Here is a 24352-nt window from a genome sequence, read left to right on the forward strand (position 1 = left end):
TACATTGCTTCTATTTGAATAATAATATAGAGATGTAAAGCTATAGAGATTATATTGAATAAGATATACCCATGCAAGTAATAATAATAATAATAATAATGTTTTCAAGGTGAAATATAAACGTTTTAAATTCACATTTATAAAAATATATTATAGATAAAAATATGATATATGCAATATTCTGAAAAGTGGTTATTTATTTACGTTTATTGCTTATTATTGATAATGTGTGTATAAATTGTTTTTCCCTTGCAGATCGTTAAGAAAGTCTCTGCCGTGATGTCCAAAATGGCTTTAAAACCAACATTTTCACTTGCACCACTTCGTTACGCAGCATCTGGCTATTTATGAACTGTAAGAGATTAATATTTCAAATTGGAAACTAGAGGACGACGTACTTTGCGCACTATATAGATTTGTTACAACGGTGACAACTCGTCAAACTAAAAAGAAAGCAATCTGGGTGGAATAAACGAGCACATATTTGTCAGTTTCCAGTGGACAGCCAAGTGAGCGCCATTCCCCAAATGTGGTGGGGGAGATGAACCCCAGTGGGAATACTGTAGACCCCACCTGACAGCTTTCTCCCTCAGCACACGAGAGCGTTGTGGCTTGAAATAAAACATCAACAATTAAGGAACTTGTCTAAAAATATTGATAGTCTGAAAATATTGATAGTAAATGAACTGACACGAGCAAATATCCGGCCCTCTATTACTAGTGCCCCACACAAGCACACACTCTCCCAATATTCCTTTCGTGACGTTCCACCCAGAGTTCAGCCTGGCCGGCACAACCATTCCAGCCAAGGGGCAGGAGGACTTCCTCACGCTGGCCGCCTCCCGCCTCAGCCGCAAGAAGCGCGTGATTGGGGCTGGAGTTGGCGTGGCCATGGTCCTGATCCTGCTGGTGGCCATCCCCCTATTGGTCCACACCACCAAAGGGGGTGCGTCCGGGGGAGGGGCCACGCATTACGAGATGTTGGGGAGCTGCAAGATGGTGTGCGACACTTTCACCCCCCCTCAAGGAGAGCTGACAGGCTCCTCCCCTCAGCCCCCAGACTTGGCAAACCGTAAGGGCAAACAGGGTTTCAGAGGAAATCCAGGACTTCCCGGTCCCCCAGGTCCTAAAGGTCCCCCCGGAGAGCCCGGGAAGCCCGGACCACATGGGCCGCCGGGGCCTGGGCCTGGTGGCTATGGCCCTTCATTGTACACTCCCAAGATCGCCTTCTACGCCGGCCTGCGGAAACAACACGAAGGGAGTGAGGTACTGAAGTTTGATGACGTGGTGACCAATGTGGGGAACTACTACGAGCCCAGTACGGGCAAGTTCACCTGTCCTCTGCCTGGCATCTATTACTTCACCTACCACGTCCTGATGAGAGGAGGGGATGGGACGAGCATGTGGGCTGACCTAAAAAAGAACGGGCAGGTGAGTGTGTGTGCCATCAGTGTGAGTCTTAACTGTACCGCTATGTATATAAAGTCCTTATCATGTTTGTTTTGGTGTTGTAAAACATGCGCCCACATCAGTGCAACTTGATCGGCTTGATAGTTACCCTGAGCTGACAGATGATTGACTATTTGGGAGGGAGGAGCATGTTGTTTTAGCCAATCGTAATCCAGATGCCAAAACAAAGCTGTTGGTCAACAGGTAAAAGGATGTAAACTGCATTTTGTTGATACCTCCATCTAAACCCCTGTGGAAGTTGTTGATATATTATAGAACATTTTGCAAAGAGCATCTAAGTCATTCTTTGGGGAGGGCTGGAAAGTAAAATGTGTTTCCATTATCCTGTTGAGGGTTGCAGGGGAGCTGGAGCCTATCCAAGCTGATTTCAGATGAAAGGTTGATTGCACCCTGGACTGGTCACCAGTAAAGCTAAAACACAGGTGTCAACCTCAAGGCCCAGAGTTCAGATCTGGCCCGCCACATCATTCCAAGTACAGCGCTAGCCTGCAGTGACACCAACAGCATGTCATCAAAAAGGAGAAATTTGTTCACAAAACACTGGCAAATCAAAATATCTGGTCTCATCTTAGTCAAAAAGATGTTGAGCTGTTTAAGGTGACAAAAAAGAAATACTGAAAAGACACAATCATTTATAAAAAAAGTCACTATACAAATGGAATAAGATTCACAGAGTAATAGTTGTTATGGTTTATTTTATATATATATATATATATATATATATATATATTATTTATCTCTTTGATCAGAGTTTTACAAAAACCTTTTCAGCTCTGGACGCAAATAAGAATTTTCCATAGGACCCAAACAAATAAAAACATACCCTTTGTTGCCGTTTGGATTTGAAAACTTCTCTCACAAGAAATAACAAAAATAGAAATAATCAATTTCAGAGCCAAACTGTGACCATTTTAAAATCTTTAATATCTATATGAGCAAAGTTCTAAGTACTTAATGTTAAAATCCTTAACAATCATAAAAGTGTCATATTAAGATAATAATATATTATAATATAGAACTTGATTGAAGACTAAATTGTCCGTAGGTGTGAATGTGAGTGGGAATGGTTGTTTGTTTCTATGTGCCCTGCGATTGGCTGGCGACCAGTTCAGGGTGTACCCCTCCTCTCGCCCGAAAATAGCCGGGATAGGCTCCAGCACGTCAGCGACCCTACTGGTACAGAAATGGATGGATGGAAGTTAACTCTAAAAGTGTCAAATGTAAATTTAATAAAACACTCTACCTGAACTTTGATGACAAGTGACAACCTTTATGATGAAGTTGGAGTCTCACTGCTTTAAAAGATTATTTCCCATAAGTGAAAGTATTTCATTCTATTCTTCTTTTCCTCTTATATTATTCTTTTCTTCACAACCTATGTTGTGGCAATAGCTAAAGAGAAAGCAAAACACAGCATGAACCCATCACCAAGTTAGGTAAAGGATGTTTTGGATCATTTAGTGCAGTCTAAAAAGCATTAGAGGGTTACTATTATGTGAAGTTCACTTGGCTTTCTTTTTTTTTTTTTTTTTTTTATGAGGCGCGTGGTCCTGAATGTGGTTCATGTGCCGAGAGACACTTTTCTTGTGAATTGGCCTTTTACAAATAACACTGAATCAAACTGAAGTGGGAAGAAAAGCTGTATGAAATTCGACCTTTACTTGAAACACAAAAAGTACAAATAATTATACCTATTGCAAGCAAGGAGAGTGGGACTGTGATTGACAGATAAGCGATCAAGGGGACAACAATTCTCCACTTCTTGATGGAACAAAGCCGGCACGCAACAGCTGGCAACTGGCCTCTGAGGAACTGCGACTTCAATGCTAATAAATAAACAAGTAGCATAAAAATGTCTACCAAAAGCCTTGAATGCGTCCATCTGGAAATCGGTGACAAGCTCGGCGTACTAAACTAAACCCTCGCCCTGTCGAGGAGCTCTGATTCTGACGTATGTGCTGGTGAATAGAAGAGTGACATCCCAGGGATTACCGGTAGAAGATGACGATTTAAAAAAAAAAAAAAGAAAAAAAGAAAAAAAATGCTTTGCACTGCAACAAGCCAAGTCAAACTATGGCTTTGTTTGATGGCTCAGTAAATAATTTACTTGGTGCATCCACTGACAGCAGCTGCCAGGCTGATGGGTTCCTGCTCACTGCTCTACTGCGCCACATACTTTAACAAGAAAAGGAGGCAAAAGAAATGAGTGTACCGACTGTTTCACTGTTTGCATACATTGTGAAGTGGACCCTTTTTACAATTTAAAACAGCTGCTCATTAAACCATTCTTGGATACTATTGGGGGTTAGGTTTTCAGGAGTTTTTTTTTTTAGATTCTTGATGCTAGATCTTCTGGGGAATATTCTCCCTCACGTTGTAAAACCCAATGCTTTTCACTTACAATACATTCGGACAAACTGCTCTAAAAAATGCTAGAATGGCAACATTGCTACTAATCCCTTTTTGGTTCGCTTTCTTAGGATGTGTAGTATCTGTATCTAATACTGCGTTCTGGACCTAAAAATAATGTCTGCGGAAAAAAAATCCCCCCAAAACAGTACTAATTCTAGTCTTTGTATCTGATGACATATTTGATTTTCAGCCATCCTTTGGCCCACCCACATTTAGGTCAAAATCCGCGTGAGCCTTTTGATGTCAGCGACAGAAGACGAGCACATTTCCTTATACTAGTACGTGTTCTTAGTTGCTTCATAAATCAATACTATTGGTCCGTCCCCACTTCATCTGTTATTTTTATGTAATATTAACCAATGTAAAGTGGTGAAGATAGCTTGAGAAAAAAATCAACAGTATACACACTCTTGAACGCTCAAAAAAGTCTGAAAAGTTTTGTAAAACTACGCCTATATTATCATTCTGCGGAAGGCTATATCGAAAGTCTGGATTTCTTTTTTTGGACAATAATGAGTGAAAGTCGGGATTTAATTGCATTTGAGTAGGCTTGTTTTGTTCAAATCGATTGCTGCAATGCTTCGTTGCAGAAGGAAGGTAGCCGCATGAGACATGAAGGTACAGTTGGTGCGTTCAGATTTATTTCCACCTAATTCACGGGTTCATTCAACTCAGGGCCTATCTCACTGGCGGAGACGTCGGAGAGACTGCCGAGGCTCATCAGTTGTGGTCACCCGAGAGACCAAAATAATGCTTGAGCTCTCACTAGGAAGATGTCTGTGAGACATTCCCAGAAAACGTGATAACCAATTCAGTAGCGATGTACAGCACAGTATATATATTCTTTAAATAAATATATAATTTATATTAGCACATGTGTGTTTGTGCGTGCGTGCAGTATACGTGCTCTGTGCTCAGCCAGCGATGAGATCACTGCGACCAAAAAATTACTAAAATGGCTAACTAATTTTACAAATTACAAAGCTGAAAAATACACCAAGTCCTTGTACTTCCACACTTTTTAAAAAATGTAATCATCTGTAAGCCATTTATTTTTAAAAGTAATGTAAGATGAGTTTGAAATTATATCAATGTGATGTGTGACCATAGATTGTGGTTGGTGTTTGAATGAATATACTGTAGGTAGCTATAAACACAATCTAGTATCTGCAATTTTTTTGCTATTCACATTGGGTCTTGGTTCCTAACCTCCGTGAATAGTCAAGGTTCTTGTAATTGCCAAGCGTGAAATAAAATCTACTGGAGTATTGAATAACATGATCGGAGGGTCTAAGCAAATCAACGAAACAATTTCATCTCGTTGCAGAAAACTGCTTTGCTTGCAAACAAAGACAGTGGTTCCGGGTAGTAGTGGTAAACTCGACTCCATTTATGTACTCTTGTTACACCGAGTCATCCACTGAAGTGATCCGGTTCAATTGAGTCACCCCTAACTCAAGTCAGTGAACAAAATCATCAGTCTAAAGTCTTTCCGTGAGTCTGATAATCTGCTTTGTGTATTTAGCAGCCAGCCAGCCAGAGAACTCATAGGCTGCGGGAGAGCTTGGAACACCAATGAATTGAGGGACAGAAAACAAACTTCATGTTAAAAAAATTAAATAAATAAAAAATAGTAAGGATATAGAGAAGCAGCTGCCTGGAATCACGTTTATCGTAATCATAGAATATTAATTTTAACAGTGGGCTCTCCCATAATGAATAGCTTCCAAATATTTTGCTATGAAGCTCCACTGGAATCGATGCCACCTTCAGTTTGGCTTTACAGAAGAAAACATGCATTTTTATGAGGCAGGATTTATGTGAGCAATAAAGTCCGTTAAAAAAAAAAAAGTTATTCCATTTTTCATGGATGTCCATAAAGCACAATGTAAAGAGACAGGGCAGTTCAATTCCACATAAAATTAGGAGACTTCAAATTGTCATTCCTGTCGTCTTCTGCTGTTAAATCTTTCATAGCCTTTAGATGAGATCTTCTCCACTCAACCTGTGCCCCTCCTTACACATATCCTTTTATAGCCCACACTGCCTATTGACTCTTTCCCCATTAATTATCTTTTCCATCAACTCAATTATTTAACCCAATTCAGTGCTGATGTTTCCCTCACATTTTACTGTCTATATCTGTGAACCTGTGCGGTCAAAAAGGCAAAACCTTGAAAACTTGTTCAACAACATAACGGACACAATCATTACAAAGCATTTCATCTTGTATTGATGTTAATATCATGGTTTACTCAAATTGGCATTTTTATCGATGAGACTTGATCTTTCCATTGAGATTATGTTAAAGAGGTTCAAGACTTTTGGAATAGTGAGAAACTGACTTTCCCCCTTACTAAAAAGCAAAATATTTTGGCATTGATAATAAAATCCACCGATGACCAGAAAAAGAATGCATCAGATTTAATTTCCATCCATGATGTAATATAAACTAAAATGAAATTATGTTATAAAACACAATATAATAATATCCACCCATTTTCTATAGCTCTTGTCCTCATTAGGTTTGCGTGTGAGCTGCAGCCTATCTCAGTTGACTTTGGGTGAGAAGCGGGGTACACCCTTGGCTAGTCGCAGCCAATTGTAGGGCACTTATAGACAAACAACTATTCATACTCACATCCACACCTATGGACAATTGTGGGTTTTCAATGAAACATTCCTTGTCTAGTCACTACTCTTTTTGCAAGGTATTGAATTCTACCAAGGTCATTCTTGCCCCCAATCTTGCTTATCATCACTGTCAAACAGACTCTCCAAAATCCCGACTTTTTCGAGAAATAAAAAAAAAAATACAAAATGAAAACACTCGCTAGGAGCTGCTGTCTCAGGTCATTGCTGACACACAGAAGAAACCGAATCCAGATTCTGAAGTCACTCAATAATCCAAGACCCTTAACGGCACAGATCAACACACAAATACTAAAAGTATAGACAGTATTTACAGTATACATGATCAAAGGATCTTATTTCTTTCCACTCTCTGTTGATTATGTTTTGTTTTGTTTTAATACAATATTGTTATTGTATTGTTCTTCATTAAAAACGCTTCGGGGGGGGGGGGGGGGGGCGGAACAGATTAAGGACATTTCAATTATCGTCAATGGGGAACATTGATTTGATATACGAGGAAATTAAGTTACGATCCAGGTCATGGAACAAATGAAAATCATGAATCAAGGTACAATTGAATTGAGATTATGAGACAAAATAAACAATTTATGCAGTGTAACTTTGCAATGACATCATGCTCACCACATCACCCATCTAATGGATTGAGTAGGGCACTAAACCGCTTGCCCCTTAAGCAAAAGGCAAAATCACCATGAACAAAATATATCCCTGCCTATAAAACACTTTACGACTAATTGGGCATCACATAATACAATGTAACAACAGAACTTGGCTTTGCCATTGGTTAAGAATTAAATTTCGCAACATTTAAAAGGGATGTAATCATATGTGCATCTATTAACAGCATCAGACTGGAGTCCATGGCGATGATCACTGTCTTGTCAGTGGGGGACAAGAGTAAGACACAGGCTGGGGAGGGATGACTGCAGAGATAGGCAGGAGTCAAACAGGTGAGCCGCGTAGAGATGGATGCATTTCAACAAGAGACTAGACAGAAAAGGAGACAGCAAACATATGAGTGTCCTCTGAAGGCACGAGTAGAGAAACTGTATGTGTGAAACAATCACAAGCTGATGAAGAAATGTCACCATTTCACATCTAAAGTGGAAGAAATTCTTCTCTCTCCTCATCGCCCATAATTCAAAATTCAGATAGGCGTTGAGGAAGACGACCTTTTCAATTGATATATAATTCACTATCCTGTTGTACTTTGCCCTTTAGACTGATGAGCATGGAGTGATAATAAGAAAATTTATAGCCGGTCCAAAATGGGCACAGAAGGTTGGTCATTTGGCTGTCCGGTAGCACCCACACTCCCACGTTTCGATGACATCACCAATGAAAACCTTTCTTTATAATACCCAAAAATGCATCTCTGCTGTTGACATGGAGTGACCTCATTATGTGGCTGTGGCAACAGGTTGAATCAAACATGTACAGCACACAGAGACTGCTGGATAAACCTTGCCTTTAATAAGGCAACGGCCTTATTAAAGCCAACAAAATGCTCTGACATGTGCTCCATGGAGACTCAGCCTTAACAATGCAAGGTGTAAAAGTTGGACGGAAAGAAAAAGATTGGGTGTGTGGGTGAGGATAATATACATGCCGTGTCTGCTGCAGGTGCCTTTCTTTTTAAAGACTCATTATTTCTATTGAGGCCGTGTGTATGTAAAGGGTTGCCTTCAACAGTGAACAATAACTGGTATGGCAAAAGAAACAACAATTGAATGATTTCCCCTGTACTTTATCAATGCGCTTTTCTATGAATAAAGAAGACAATAAGTAAATGGGGAAAATAATGAGATAATATTCAGTTTTACAAGCAGTTAATTGGTCGTTCAAAATTTAACAAGCGATTGTATAGAACATATTGTTAATTAATCACGTCTTGAAGAAATTGAAGCATGATGAAGTGCAACTACCTGCCTGGCTGAAACCATCTCAAGGAGAAGAAGAAAAAGAACGTGACATGAGCTGTGCTAATTAATTACATAGCCTTGTAACTTGTAAGCATTATTGAAATAAAGATATCTATGTGGAATAACGTACCTTTCTTTCATCTAAAATGAATATCAAAATGTATATAAAATAGAAAAGAAAGAGGTGGGTAGAGTAACGGACAATCATACTGAATTGGAAGTACTGCTTCTTTAGAACAACATGACTCAAGTAAAAAGGAGCTATCGTAATCACTGAAAACAAAACTGCTCAAGAACCTAGTAACTGGTGAGCGACAAGAGCATGAACATCAAATAGACAAAAATATAAACAGAATGTGCAACTTCAGATATTGCCCAACAATATCACTTTAAGTAAAACAATAATAAATTATCCATCCATTTTCGGAGCCGCTTCTCCTCACTAGGGTGGCGGGCGTGCTGGAGCCTATCCCAGCTATCATGGGGCAGGGGTACACCCTGAACTGGTTGCCAGCCAATCGCAGGGCACATACAACAAACAACCATTCGCACTCACATTCACACCTACGGGCAATTTAGAGGTGTCAATTAACCTACCATGCATGTTTTTAGGATGTGGGAGGAAACCGGAGTGCCCGGAGAAAACCCACACAGGCACGGGGAGAACATGCAAACTCCACACAGGCGGGACCGGGAATTGAACCCCGGTCCTCAAAACTGTGAGGCAGACGCTCTAACCAGTCGTCCACCGTGCCGCCAATACAGGAAGTCCTCGAGTTACGACGTACTCAACCTACGACGTCCGTGCCTCGTCCGCCATTTTGTCCCCAGCACCATAGTGTTTCAGCTTAGCTCGTGCATAGTGCTTGTCTGTGTTTGTGCGCCGGGAGTATCTTTGCCTTTTTCGCACTCTCAGCAGTAATGGTAAGGACAGCATCTTATTTTTTTTTTATTTTAATGCATTTTAGTTTCTTTATACGAAGTGTTAACCTTTCCTGCTACGGTCACATGACCGTGGTCGGGAGACGCAGGTTGTCCTCCTCGGGGTTAACTCCCTTCTCTCGTTGCACAGCTGAGCTGGGTGGCGGCAACAATAAAGGCACGAAGCACCGATTTGCAGCTTTAATGGCTTTATTAGCTCCTCTGCATAGTCAACGTCAACGGGTCCTCCACTAATCGCTACTCTTTCCCGGTCGCCGTCACTACACTTGCCACTGTACTCACTCGCACCGGCGTGCACTCCTTCCTCCTTCGCAGTCCCGTCTCACTCACACGTCGACGCACACGCCCACACACATTGCTGTCACAATCATGTGGGACCATACCCGTAACAGAAGTATTTCGCCGTAAATTCTGACTTTAACGGTGAAATCCGACCTACGCGGAAATTCGGGTTACGTCGCCAGCGTAGGAATGGAACTCGTTCGTAAGTCGAGGACTTCCTGTAATAAATTATATCTTTATAAAGTGACCTAAATTAAGGCAAATGCAGCCACTAGAAATAGTCTGAAATTAACTTTGGTTACACTCGTAAAACAGAATAAGAAAAGCACAACATGTTTTCTCAAGTTCCGAGTGGAGTTTATCTAGGCTGAAATGCTGACAATTTAGAGATGAGAGTACATAACATTGTTGTTCTTTTTCATAGTCCATTCATCCATTTTATACACGTTATCCTAACCAGGGTTGTAGGTGAACTGTTCAATATTCAAGTGTTCAGTATTTGAATGTCGGCCCAGACCCTTTTCGGACCTTATAATCGGGATAAATCCGCTCGGAACACACCTCAGACCGAATGATAATGTTATAGGATAATCTTATGGGACATAAAATAGTCTGCTGTTTGACGTCCTTGGTCGGGTAGGGGTAAAATCAAGACAAAAACTGCCCGATTTTCTTTATGAGTGCACCGGGCCTCTGTAACAGAGAAAATGTAGCTCGTTACCCTCTACCTCAGATTGCTTTTAGATTAATTAGATAGTGCTCACACCAGGATGTGACATGTAGAAGATGGTCGCTACTAATTACAGAGCACAAGCCAGTGACTCCCAAACTGTGCTGGTTGCAAACAGTGTGTCATGAGAAATCTTCGGGTGTGCCACGGGAATATATACAATTTCATTTATGCATTGTATGAACACAATGAACCTGTGTATCCACCTGTTGCCATTCATACGACAAAATATAAGCTTTGTGTACAACTAAACAGGCTCAGGTTTCACAAAAAGAAAGTACGTTTGTGAATAAATTGGGATGAGTCTATCCTCATTATTTTAGCATATATACCTTTTGTCACATGTTTGTTTGGTGGTGTGCCACGAAATCTCTAATGTACAAAGTAAAATATAAGCCTCGGCTTAGTCGAGGTTGGGAAACACTGATCTGAGACAATGTGTCATTTGAACAACCATTTTACAATTCATTCAATAAATTTGAATGACATGTTATTTATTCTGGCACTGTGCTGTTTTTTAATGCCTATAGTTGGAGTAAAATCATTCCAAACCAGTGATAATCTTTGGTGAGGTACATTATTTGGACACCTGATGGAACTTTGCTTTGAGTCATACAGTATACTGTCAGAACAGGTTATTGTGGAACAAACGGAAAGTGTAATGTCAGTCATAGCAGGTTGTCTATTTCTTTTTGTCCACAAGAACACACACACACACACGCACACACACACAAACGTATACACACACATTCTTATCCATTATTTCACTCCATTTCTTTTCCATAAGCTCAGGTCATTAGACCATGTGACTTTCGATAACTGGGCAGTCTGTTGTGCCTGTTATGCGACTTCTATTTGTATTTCAGTAATATCGCTGCTTTGCGTCTTTTTTATAGAAACCGAATTCTGAGAGTTTAGAAAAAAATAATTGCTATTTCCCAATCGCAACATTTGACAGGCTTCCCTGTACCTCCTTTGTCTACACTCACAAGTACAGTTTAGCCCAAAATGATTCATGCCCTGGACATCCATGAGGTGAATTTTATTGAGTGGGTATCTTCTGTCTGGAAATAACCCTTCCATTTTAGAAATTATTGAGTTCCTTGAGCTTTCCTTGATCTCCTGCCAATATGAGAAAACACAATCTTATCTGGTATTAAAATTTAGAGCATTCTAATCAACTTCACATTTACAATGTATTTACAACATTGGATACATACATTGAGAAATGGTCTAACTCATTTTGGACATGAAAGTTTTGTCAAAATGTATAACTTGCTGAAAATAATGCATATATGAGATATTTCTTTCTTAACACAACATACTGTATGTCTTTTGTGTCACTACCAACTTAAAGATACCCAATGACCAAAAATTCTATTTAATTTAATATTTGGCTAAAGTAATGACAGAATTAATAATTTGGGGTTTAACTGGAAGCATTTAAAACACAACACAAAAATGTTTATCAGTATATTAGACTACCACCCAGTGTAAGGTTTATGCAACAGCTTCCCTAAATTAACAGCATTGGTAATTACCTGAATTTTTTTTTTTCATCTTTCTGTAATGGTTTATACACCAGTATGTGGAACCCCTTTAACCAAAATCATATTTTATATTTGCTCCATACAATTATTGCTATCTCTAAATTTTGTAATTTAATTGAATTGTTATTTTTGTTATTTTTCTTGATTAAGATGCCAAATCAAAGTTAGATATTTGCCTTCCTGATAAAAAATATTTGTTTTAGTGGTTTCGTGGTATGTTTAATAAATTGCTTGCTTAATTGACTTTTCAGAAAAGCCCTCTGAGCCGGCTTAAATTTGTTTGTAAAAAGGTGAATACAGTATGATACCTCAATTCTTTTCATCAAAATGGTAAAACGTCAAGAGCTCACTGAAATTTAAAGAGTCCACATTAAAGCACTTAATGATGTTGGTGCTCTAATACATTTGTATATACTGTAGATAGGGGGGAAAACATGTCGTAAAAAATAATAGTACAGTTAATATAACTTAGGTGCCAATTTTTTTTTTCAATTGTATGCCATTAATTCATCCCCTTTACCCTTAGAGCTGTCCACATCCAGCCAATTAGAGACTTTCTAATCAGCATCTTGACACCAAGGGTCTTGAGTGTCAAGGGAAAATATTAGCATTTATATGCCAATTAGAGGTTGAAGGAAAGGCTCCTTGTCAACCTGCATAATGGAAACAGGAAACCTCTGACTGGTACATGTGGATAGAGGCAGGCAGAACACAGCACCTTTAACCCCCCCCCCCAAAAAAAAAAATATTAATTGCCCATCTCCTCCAGTTCACCCTCAACAATCCCTGTGGTGAGTTTGAGAGCCCCGTCTCAATGCCCTTGCTCCACTGTGGAAGGGATGTACATCACAGTGAACAAATCCTGTCAGTTTTATGACTGGAGGGTTAAGAAGCACCGAAACAAAACAAAAGTGAAGAAAATATCATTCTTCATGGGGCTTCTCCTCAGCCTCATGAAGAAAATCCAGGTTTTAACAGATTATTCTGATCTGATATAGCATCATTTTCTTACAAAGGAAAAACAGCTAAATTTAGCACAGTAAAATAAACAAGCATATGAAGCGTTCCAAATAGCAGTCAGTTCAGATGTCTAAACACAACCCAAATCAACAAAATAATGACTTCAGCAAAATAAAACTGAAGTTTTGTAATGCCTCACCCATGAGCCTAGATTTAAATTCAATTGAAAGTGTGTGGGATGACCTGAACTGCTTTTTAATTGCTTGTATACATTTCTACTATCTACTATATTCGGATCTCTGGTGTGCCTGACCACCCTTCAAGTGTGAAATCACCCAACCAAGTATTTTTTTTTTTGTGACTACTGCCCTATGTCAGAAAAGGTTTCTGGTATCAAGTTGTTCAGAATGTACTACTCTTTTCTCCACCCATGATTTGGGTCAGCGTAATTTGGCGTCTGATAATCAGCACATAAATACGCTATACGGTATAATATCAGATGGTGTCATGGGCTTGCCCCATGCCTTGTGAGTGTGTGCTAAGCTAACACATGTGGCAGGATAAAGCAAGTGCGAGCTAGGCTACGTGCTAATTGGAGTCTATGCTTGAAAATATTTTGCTTTGCAGTACCAGGACACCATTTTTAGAAGAAACAAACGCATTAACATTAACGTTGGGTTGCCATCCATCCATCCATCCATCCATTTTCTGAGCCGCTTATCCTCACAAGGGTCGCGGGCGTGCTGGAGCCTATCGCAGCTATCATCGGGCGAGAGGCGGGGTACACCCTGAACCGGTTTCCAGCCAATCGTTGGGTTACCAATGGAATTTCTTTTGTCTCAGAAGTGAAAGCATTTTGAGGTCGAGTTCTTGGGTCCAACTGGCAAACCAGTAATGGACTAAACCAAATCCTTGTATAGCAACGGTGACTCCGGTTGTACTCAGGCAAGGCATAGGAGTATTTTGCTTATATTGCCATTAACCATTTTTTAATAGGCTACAATTGTGTAAATACATATTTTGATAGTCATTTAAAAATATATATGAATGTTCTATATGTCACCGGCACGGTGGACGACAGGTTAGCACATATGCCTCACAGTTCTGGGGACCGGGGTTCAAATCCCGGCCCCGCCAGTTTGGAGTTTGCTTGTTCTCCCCGTGCCTGGGTGGCTTTTCTCCGGGCACTCCGGTTTCTTCCCGCATCCCAAAAACCTGTGTGGTAGGTTGATTGAATACTCTAAATTGCACGAAGGCGTGAATGTGAGTGCGAATGGTTGTTTGTTTCTATGTGCCCTGCAATTGGCTGGCGACCGGTTCAGGGTGTACCCCGCCTCCCGCCCGAAGATAGCCGAGATAGGCTCCAGCAGCCCGCAACCCTAGTGAGGAGAAGAGGTAAAGAAAATGGATGGACGGATCTAGAAGGGCAACGTGTGTTGAAGCCCTTATAGTACGAGGCCTTGTGCCGAATGAAGACCTAATTTCATACTTGATAGGATTGGAAGTAGTAGTTGTTTTCAGTATTTCATTTAGTATATATACTTTTTTATTTTTCTGTAATGCTGCACCCCACCACCCCCCTCCGTTTTGGGGGGATATCAAAATATCTTAATATATAATATAATATATGGCGCATAGTTAATAGTGTAAATACTATTGTGAGTTTGGTATCCACACCCTCTTATATTTAAATGAGTTTTTAAATAAGTGGAGGGTGTGTAATCTTCTCTATTGTCCCACGGGGTCCCCCGTCTTGCCGGCGGCTGAGGTTCAAGTGCAGCAACTTTGGGCCCACCGACAGAAATCCACTTCCTTGTCACTATCACTCTGCTCCATTGTTGACAATAATCCTGATTTGCCTTTCCTCACTTGTTTTCACTCCGTAAATCTCAGCACCTCCTGCCCACTTTAAGGAAACAAGCACTTTCACTGTGATTGTAAGTGACAGCTGAGGCTTAGAGTCATCTGTGCTGCACACAGGCTCACAATTCCCTGCTAGGAATGATGCAGAAGTCGTAGGGGGGGGGGGGGGGGGGCATCCAATTTGTTTAATATATGGATACAACTGCAACAATTTAAGTAAGTCTATAGAAATGAGCTTCCTTCACACGTGAATGAACACTTTTAAAAGTCTGAAGTACAAGCCCAATTCCAATGAAGTTGGGACGTTGTGTTAAACATAAATAAAAACAGAATACAAGGATTTGCAAATCGTGTTCGACCTATATTTAATTGAATAGACTACAAAGACAATATATTTAATGTTCAAACTGATAAACTTGATTGTTTTTAGCAAATAATCATGAACTTAGAATTTTATGGCTGCAATACGTTCCAAAAAAGCTGGGACAGGGTCATGTTTACCACTGTGTTACATCACCTTTTCTTTTAACCACATTCAATACACATTTTGGGAACTGAGGACACTAATTGTTGAAGCTTTGTAGGTGGAATTCTTTCCCATTCTTGCTTGATGTACAGCTTCGGCTGTTCAACAGTCCGGGGTCTCCGTTGTCGTATTTTACGCTTCATAATGCGCCACACATTTTCAGTGGGAGACAGGTCTGGACTGCAAGCAGGCCAGTCTAGTACCCGCACTCTTTTACTATGAAGCCACGCTGTTGTAACACGTGCAGAATGTGGTTTGGCAGCATATGTTTCTCCAAAATCTGTATCTACCTTTCAGCATTAATGATGCCTTCACAGATGTGTAAGTTACCCATGCCATTGGCATGCCATATCCTTTCCACATTGATGTCGGTTTTTGATGCAGTGCCGCCTGAGGGATCGAAGGTCACGGGCATTCAATGTTGGTTTTCGGCCTTGCCGCTTACATGCGGTGATTTCTCCTGATTCTGTGAACCTTTTGATGATATTATGAACCATAGATGATGAAATCCCTAAATTCCTTGCAATTGTACGTTGAGGAACATTGTCCTTAAACTGTTCGACTATTTTCTCACGCACTTGTTCACAAAGAGGTGAACCTCGCCCCATCTTTGCTTGTGAATGACTGAGCAATTCAGGGAAGCTCATTTTATACCCAATCATGGCACCCACCTTTTCCCAATCAGCCTGTTCACCTGTGGGATGTTCCAAACAGGTGTTTGATGCGCATTCCTCAACTTTTTCAGTCTTTTTTGCTACCTGTCCCAGCTTTTTTGGAACGTGTTGCAGCCATAAAATTATAAATTAATGATTATTTGCTAAAAACAATCAAGTTGATCAGTTTGAACATTAAATATAGTGTATACCACTTTGTAGTGTATTCAATTAAATATAGGTTGAACATGATTTGCAAATCATTGTATTCTGTTTTTATTTATGTTTAACACAACGTCCCAACTTCATTGGAATTGGGGTTGTAAATCGGCCGGTGACTGGTTAGCACATCTGCCTCACAGTTCTGGGGACCAGGGTTCAAATCCCAGCCCCGCCTGTGTGGAGTTTGCATGTTCTCCCCGTGCCTGGGTGGGTTTTTCTCCGGGCACTCCGGTTTCCTCCCACATCCCAAAAACATGCGTGGCAGGTTGATTGAAGACTCTAAGTTGCCCGTAGGTATGAATCTGAGTGCGAATCGTTGTTTGTTTCTATGTGCCCTGCGAATGGCTGGTGACCCGTTCAGGGTGTACCCCGCCTCCCGCCCGAAGATAGCTGGGATAGGCTTCAGCAGCCCGTGACCCTTGTGGAGATAAAGCGGTACAGACAATGGATGGATGGATGAACTAAATCATAAACCTGAACCCAAAGAAGCATGTACAGTATATTACACTTGAAAAGATCTTGTAGTTATTCATAATTTATATATACAGTGAAAGTATCAAATTACTGTTACCAACCTATCCAAAAATCACTTTTTAAACTTTAAATGCAGTAACTTTTTATTCTATCTAATCTTTTATTTATATAAAAATAAATATAAATGGAGGAAAATTTATTGTAGATAGATAGAATATGTGCATAAAATATATCGAGTGGTGAGCATTTCCCCTGGTTAGAAAGCAGCCATGAATTAATCATAAAAGTTGAAGAAAAAAAAAACACATTAAATGTCAGCATCGCCACTGACCTGAGTCGAGGCTAACTAACACGTGTCTCTACGAAAGTCAACCATAAAAATCCATAAATAACAAGGTGTCCTTTTAGGCTATATTATAATTAGATGATGTTCATTTTTAAAAGGCCATTTCAATAAGCCGCCGTTAATATCATTGCTTGGCTTGGATGTTAGACGAGGACCATTCAGGCCAGCATGCAATAATAATTTTATTTTTCTTACATTAAAAACAGAAAAATGCATTAAATATATTTTGTATTTATAATTAAAATATCTCCATTTGCAGCAAAAGCTGTGTTTTTGAAAGAATTACATTGAACACAATCACATAACACTCACCAGCCACTTCATCAGATATGCCTGAACAATGTAATGAAGTAAAGAGCTGTTGCAAATGTTCTGCCTTGTCAGTGTTTATAATATTTTGGTTACCTTATTTAAGGATGCAGTGCAGTTCGACACAACTACTATAACAAACATTTTGTAAATCAGAAAATACCTCCCTGGGTATATACAGTAAAGCCCAAAAATGTTATTCCAAGTGATTTATTTGTACAGTATTTGTTGAATGGGTACATCTCTCTGTTGGTATATATGTGTCTATGCAGAGAATAAATTGAAATGGCGTAGTGTATATTTGCAGCAAGTTACAGCCGCCTGTCAGCGTGCAACTCAGCTGAGAAGAGTATCAGGGGAATGGTACCGTTCAAGCATGTAGACAGATGTTGGATTTACAAGAATCTTTTCTTCCTTCTATAGTTCCACAAAACCCATTAGGCCTCCTTGGGGGAATTGTTCTGTGCCTTCCTAGCAACCGAGCAAAAGGCAAAAGAGTCTCCTGAATAATATATACAGTGGGTATGGAAAGTATTCAGACCCCCTTAAATTTTTCACTCTTTTTTATATTGCATCCATTTGCTAAAATCATTTAAGTTAATGTTTTTCCACATTAATGTACACACAGCACCCAATATTGAAAAAAAAAAAAAAACCTGAATTGTTGAAATGTTTGCAGATTTATTCAAAAAGAAAAACTGAACTATCACACAGCCATAAGTATTCAGACCCTTTGCTCAGTATTTAGTAGAAGCACCCTTTTGAGCTAATACAGCCATGAGTCTTTTTGGGAATAATGTAACACGTTTTTCACACCTGGATTTGGGGATCATCTGCCATTCCTTCTTGCAGATCCTCTCCAGTTCTGTCAGGTTAGATGGTGAACGTTGGTGGGCAGGCATTTTCAGGTCTTTCCAGAGATGTTAAATTGGGTTTAAGTCAGGGCTCTGGCTGGGCCATTTAAAAACAGTCACGGAATTCTTCTGAAGCCACTCCTTCAGTATTTTAGCTGTGTGGTTTGGGTCATTGTCTTTTTAAGGTGAACCTTCAGCCCAGTCTGAGGCTCTGAGCATTCTGGAGAAGGTTTTCATCCAGGATATCACTGTACTTTATAGTTGGCAATTTAGAGTTGGCAATTAACCTACCATGCATGTTTTTGGGATGTGGGAGGAAACCGGAGTGCCCGGAGAAAACCCACACAGGCACGGGGAGAGCATGCAAACTCCACACAGGCGGGGCCGGGGATTGAACCCCGGTCCTCAGAACTGTGAGGCAGACGCTCTAACCGTGCTGCATATATATATATATAAATATATATATATATATATATTCTCTGCAGCACACTTCATTGTAAAGAATAGGATGAATGAGAGCAGTTCCTATAAAAGTATGGGAAATGTGTTCTTCTTTTGTACCTCTTACTAGTATTTCATGGGTCCATTTGACCAATGCAGCCTATGCCACATTTATTGTGATTCTATAGTGTTATTGAGGAGTTGGACCTATTAGGCGCTGAGCTGCCATGGCTGTCTGACTACCAATTACCGAAGCCTCCAAGTGTGTATAGCCTCCCCTGGTGCATCTTGATGTAGGGTGGTGTGGGTTGTGTGTGTGGGTGGTCGTGGAGGGGGGTGCTGTGGTCCCCAGGAGACCTACCACAGCAGCATGCCGTTAATCAATCCGATTTAGACCGGACAGGGACATGCTTAGCCGCTGCTCCCGCCAACACCGCCATGCTGAAGAGACAAAATGTGCGCGTGACCGGCATCCCACTAAAGTGTAAGGACACAAAAAGATGGATAGATGGGCCCTGAATGAAGAGAGCGACGAGGGTGCGAACGGGTGAGGGATGACGGGGGGTATGGACGAACAGACAACAATTAGTGTGGTGCTGTGAGTTGAATGAAAGCAAAGGGGGTGTATTGATTTGGTTCTGTCGAACACCAGAGAATGAAATTGCTCACATTTTTTAAATAGAGCAATTGTCTCCACGGAGAAATTGATTGTGTAATGAATTAAAATGATGAAATGAGAAGAGGAAGCTAAGTTTCTTTGTAATCACATGGAAGTCGGAAATGCTTAATGACTGCTGGAGATGAGCCTAAATTTCGCTGTATTACAAAAGTGGGACGTCTGACATTTTTCACTTCCGATAAGAAAATAGATGGAAGCCGCTTTTAAGTTTGGAGACCACCCCAAAACGTCAACAAACAACAACAAACATGGCAGACAACTGCAATGAGCATGTATTTGATCTCTTTGTGGTTAGGTCCTTTGACTCTCAACATTTCCAAAAACAAACCATATTTAAACAGCAGTGGGAAACCTCCTGTAGATTTGTTTTTAGTTATATGTACTTTATTTGTGTATTTACTTTTCTGAGGACTTTTTACTTTTGCTCCCTAAATTTGAAAACAGATATTTGGGCTTTCTTGATGTATATAAAAAGGCTCATGACTTTTTCAACCTTCGTGGATGATGACACGATGTAAAAAAGAAGTAATAGACGTAATAGAAGCCATACTAAATGGTGGTTCAGATCTTGATTGTTTGAGATCTTGGTGTTTATACAAGGTGAAAAAAGAGGGACACCAGTAACATGGACGAACACACATTAATAATAATGCAACAGATTCGGAGAAGCAAGATATTCCTCATCCGTGGTCTTGTTTAAGAGAATTGTTTGATGCTGTCGGTTACAAGAATGATTTGTGGAAAATGCATAGTCTTGTGCCAGCCTAAAGAACACCCGCTTTTGTCGTTCAAAAGTTCTCCGTCTAATCTAAAACAAAAAATTGGTACTCTTTCAGTTGTTATCAACACTAACTAGCTCTTAAACAACATGTGACATGAAACATATTTTTTTTCTTTTCGTCTTTTTTTTTTCTTTTTTTCCTCATTATTTAAGTTGATAAAAGAGGAAACGTTTGTGGGCAAAGAAGTTTGTTTGTATGTTGTGCTAAATGGGTTTTGTGTATAATTGACTGCAAAAAATCACTTTTGTATTTCAGTACATTTCAGAGACTGTATAGGAGTTGAATCAATCATCACCTGTCTTTTTTACTCTTAAGTCTGTGTACTTCTACTTAAATACAAAGTGTGAGTAGTTTTTTGTTACGTCTGCAAACAGTCTTTCTGGTAGCCTCGATCATTTTTGAAATTATATTGACTAACATCATTCAGAGATGATATAGCAATACCTCTCCAATTACCATGCAAAACTGGTTGTGTTAAAGGGTGAGATCCAGGATAATCAATTGTTTTTTGACCGGTTTGGATGGTGGAAAATTTCCATCTCCTTCCCCAACCACTCACCCCATTCACCGGCAACAACTTGGGGCATCGCACAGGGCACCATTCAAACCAGCACCGCCACTGATCTCACCCTCTAATCTCTGAGTTTTCAAAAATGCAGAATTAGTCGAAGGCAGGAATTAAGTAGTAGTAGTAGTAGCACAAGTAGTAGTTGTGGTATCATAATTGCAGTCATTAATATTTATGTGCAGGCAGCACGGTGGGCGATTGGTTAGAGCGTCTGCCTCACAGTTGTGAGGACCGGGGTTCAATCCATGGCCCCGCCTGTGTGGAGTTTGCATGTTCTCCCCGTGCCTGCGTGGGTTTTCTCCGGGCACTCCGGTTTCCTCCCACATCCCAAGAACATGCATGCTAGGTTAATTGACAACTCTAAATTGCCCGTAGGTGTGAATGTGAGTGCAAACGGTTGTTTGTTTGTAGATGCAATTGGCTGGCAACCAGTTCATGGGGTACCCCGCCTCCTGCCCAATGATAGCTGGGATTGGCTCCAGCACGCCCGTGACCCTTGTGAGGAGAAGCGTCTCAGAAAATGGATGGATGGATGGAATATTTATGTGCATTTATTTTCCTCCACAATCGTGTGCTTTTTGGCTGGGTTCTCACCCAATGATGGTGCAATTCATTACAAACAGATTTGCTTACCGAGTAGGACAAAATACCAAGACTGCCTATCAGCATAATGAATGCAGCTCTCCTATCCGTTATCACAGTGACAATTTTCCCACTTTGAAATGTGTCCAAATAAATCCTTGGAACAAATGTGTCTGATTCTAAGAGGAAGGAATGAACATGACAATACATTTAGCAGCTGCGTCGGGAGCTTCAGGTGCCTTCACGCAGGCCCTAATGAATGATTTTCTGGCTTGTGGAGACATTGATTGTCTGTGGAGATGTCATTAAATCCCATTTGTTAGCGGTTGTGTAAACACGGGCCACGATAATCGGTTGTCGACACTTCCTTGGTGGTTATTAATGGGAGCGTGAGTTAATAAGATGAGGAATGAAGCCTCACAACTGATGTCTTATTTTAAATTATTTACTGAACGTATAGTGGATCACTTGCCTGAATTCCGTGTATGGGCGAGGGGTTCAGTTCCCACTCAGGGATGATGTGACTGTGAATGGTGTATGTTTCTTTATGTGTCCTGCAATAGACTGCAGACCAACCAAGGGTGTAGTCTGTCTTTTACCTGAAATCAGTTGGGATTGGCTCCAGCTCGTTGCAACCCTCAACAGGATAAGCAATATAGAAAATGGATGGATGGCCTTTGTCTGGTGTTCATGATTGATCTCACTAAATTTTTAAGAACAATAGCCCTCATTCATGGACCATTTTTAAGAACAAATTAGTTCTTAAGTCCCACTTTGGCACTACAAGAAGAATGTGGAGTTCACAAATGTATATTTTCTTAAGCTCGCTCCACAGAACACAAATTTTAGTGTGCCGTGATTGTGCTAAATAATTGTTTATTGCACATAAGCGCCCCTTTACAGAGGGAAAGCGTCAGCTGTTTAGTGAGAAAAAAAGTGGGGGAGGTGCAATGACGAGCAGTATACCGGGAGTTATGTTCAATATGGCATCTGCTTGGTATAATTCCTTTTTTTAATTTTTTTTTATTTTTTTATTATTGGGATGGGCGTCATGGTGGGTGACTGGTTAGCACATCTGCCTTACAGTTCTAAGGACCTGGGTTCAAATCCAGCCTCGCCTGTGTGGAGTTTGCATGTTCTCCCTGTGCCTGCGTGGGTTTTCTCCGGGTACTCAGGTTTCCTCTCACATTCCAAAAACATGCGTGGTAGGTTAAATGAAGACTGTAAATTGCCCGTAGGTGTGGATGTGAGTGCGAATGGTTGTTTGTTTATCGACCAGTTCAGGGTGGACCCCGCCTCTCGCCCAAAGATAGCTGGGATAGGCTCCGCCACACCCGTGACCCTAGTGAGGATTACCGGTTTCGGAAAATGGATTGATGGATATAATTGAGATTTAATTAATTGTATTGTTCATATTGTAGTGAGCAATCAAAGGCTTTCCTGTATTGCAATATGTTCCATTCCTACTATTAATATTCGCCATAACTGGTACCCTTCTGTGGTGGGATCACAAAAAAAACACAAAGACACAAGAAAAAAAAAACATACCTCCTCACATCACACATGATGATGTTTTGAATTTTGGCATATTTGAAGTTTTGATTGAATTACAAATTGTACCACTTTTTGGACATTTAACTTTGGATAATACTAATACTTCGGACAGTCTCAAGCTAAATTGTGCATTATCATATTTGGAAATGCAGAATTACTAAAACATTGTATTGGATCTTCAATGGCAGTACAGGTGTACCTAATGATGCGGCTGGTGGTTGTAGTATATCCAGAGGTATACTCTTCTGTGACCTGGCTCCACGAGTGTAATTTATTATTTCTTTTTTATTTTTACACAGGAAAGGAATAGAGCTGAGATGACACCACACCAAGATTGTGATAAAGATTTAAAATGGCATTGTTACCTTGATATACATGGAGCAGACTGGTATTCGAAAGCTGTAGAAATTGGAAAACACTCAAGTGTAAACGTTTTACAGTTTGTAGTAAAGTTGTTTTGGTCGCCTGTTTGTTTTTATTGTGACAACACAAGCGAGCACCATTTTCATCTGTGTTATTTTTTAAACGGTTTTCTCAACACCCCACCCGCCCCCCTCCCTCAGGTGAGGGCGAGTGCCATCGCCCAAGATGCAGACCAGAATTATGACTACGCCTCCAACAGTGTCATCCTGCACCTGGACGTTGGCGATGAAGTGTGCGTGCAGGTGGACGGCGGCAAAGTTCACGGCGGAAACACCAACAAATACAGCACCTTCTCTGGCTTCCTCATCTACCCTGACTGACACGCTACTCTCCTTCATCCATTTTTGCATCTAACAGGCCATGATTTCATCATGTCATTGGTCATACCAACTTTGAAAATAATTTTTATCAATATATAATTGTATTTTCATCACAACATTCACCTCAGACAAACACCGAATTGGTTGTAATTCTGTCAGACAGACACACGCACACACATTTACTGTACATACACATCACGCGAATGAATTGAATTGAGAGAAGATACCCAATCATTATAAGTGTGTGTGTCAGCAGCCTCTGGCATCCTCATGTGGATACATGCTCAGCATGGACACCACGTGGAAAAAAAAAATCATCATAAAAATATTGATTGTAGCTGATTCCATTGCAAAAAAAAAAAAAAAAAAAGGCTTGTATGTGTTGTTTGTCTATGTTCCAAGTCCAAGTACATTTCGATCCTATGTTGAAGTTTTTGTTTGATCTACACCATCACACATCACATTAAACTGGAAAGAGCCTGTTGTCATGTGAATGAAAAGTCATAAATAAAATTAAATATTTGAGGCTTGGGGGGGGGTCAGATGGTAATCAAAATATGTCCCAACTGCATTGAAATAATGAGGGGCGGGGGGGCATATATGTAAATTGTTTTTGATTTAACATTTCTCCACTGTCAGTGTAACAGAGAACAAAATGGTACCATAGATATTATTTCAGTTGCCATGGTTAAGGGATAGTTTGGATTGAGATTGTTGTTTTTTGTAGGTGAAACTTTTTTATCAGGTCATTGTAGTGACTATGTACCCTGAGATGTGAATGGCTTGTGCACCTTCTTCTCCACAATCTTAGCAAAGACTGCGACCTTTTAAAA

General features: G+C 40.2%; 1 protein-coding gene across 1 annotated transcript; it reads left to right on the forward strand.

Moving 5' to 3' along the window:
• Window positions 1-870: 870 nt before the first annotated feature.
• Window positions 871-23657, forward strand: c1ql4b (complement component 1, q subcomponent-like 4b). Its single transcript, XM_061688034.1, has 2 exons — window positions 871-1431; window positions 23340-23657. Exons 1-2 carry the CDS (start codon window positions 892-894, stop codon window positions 23517-23519), a joined length of 720 nt encoding a protein of 239 aa, XP_061544018.1. The 5' UTR covers window positions 871-891; the 3' UTR covers window positions 23520-23657.
• The last annotated feature ends 695 nt before the right edge of the window (window positions 23658-24352 follow it).

Source organism: Phycodurus eques, chromosome 10 (genome assembly GCF_024500275.1).
Source record: "Phycodurus eques isolate BA_2022a chromosome 10, UOR_Pequ_1.1, whole genome shotgun sequence".
Lineage (NCBI taxonomy): Eukaryota > Metazoa > Chordata > Actinopteri > Syngnathiformes > Syngnathidae > Phycodurus > Phycodurus eques.

Bases quoted from the DNA above. Each gene is read 5' to 3' on its own strand.
- c1ql4b (XM_061688034.1), top strand. From the start codon at position 892: ATGGTCCTGATCCTGCTGGTGGCCATCCCCCTATTGGTCCACACCACC. The intron at 1,432-23,339 runs GTGAGTGTGTGT...CCCCTCCCTCAG, and splicing joins ACCTAAAAAAGAACGGGCAG to GTGAGGGCGAGTGCCATCGC.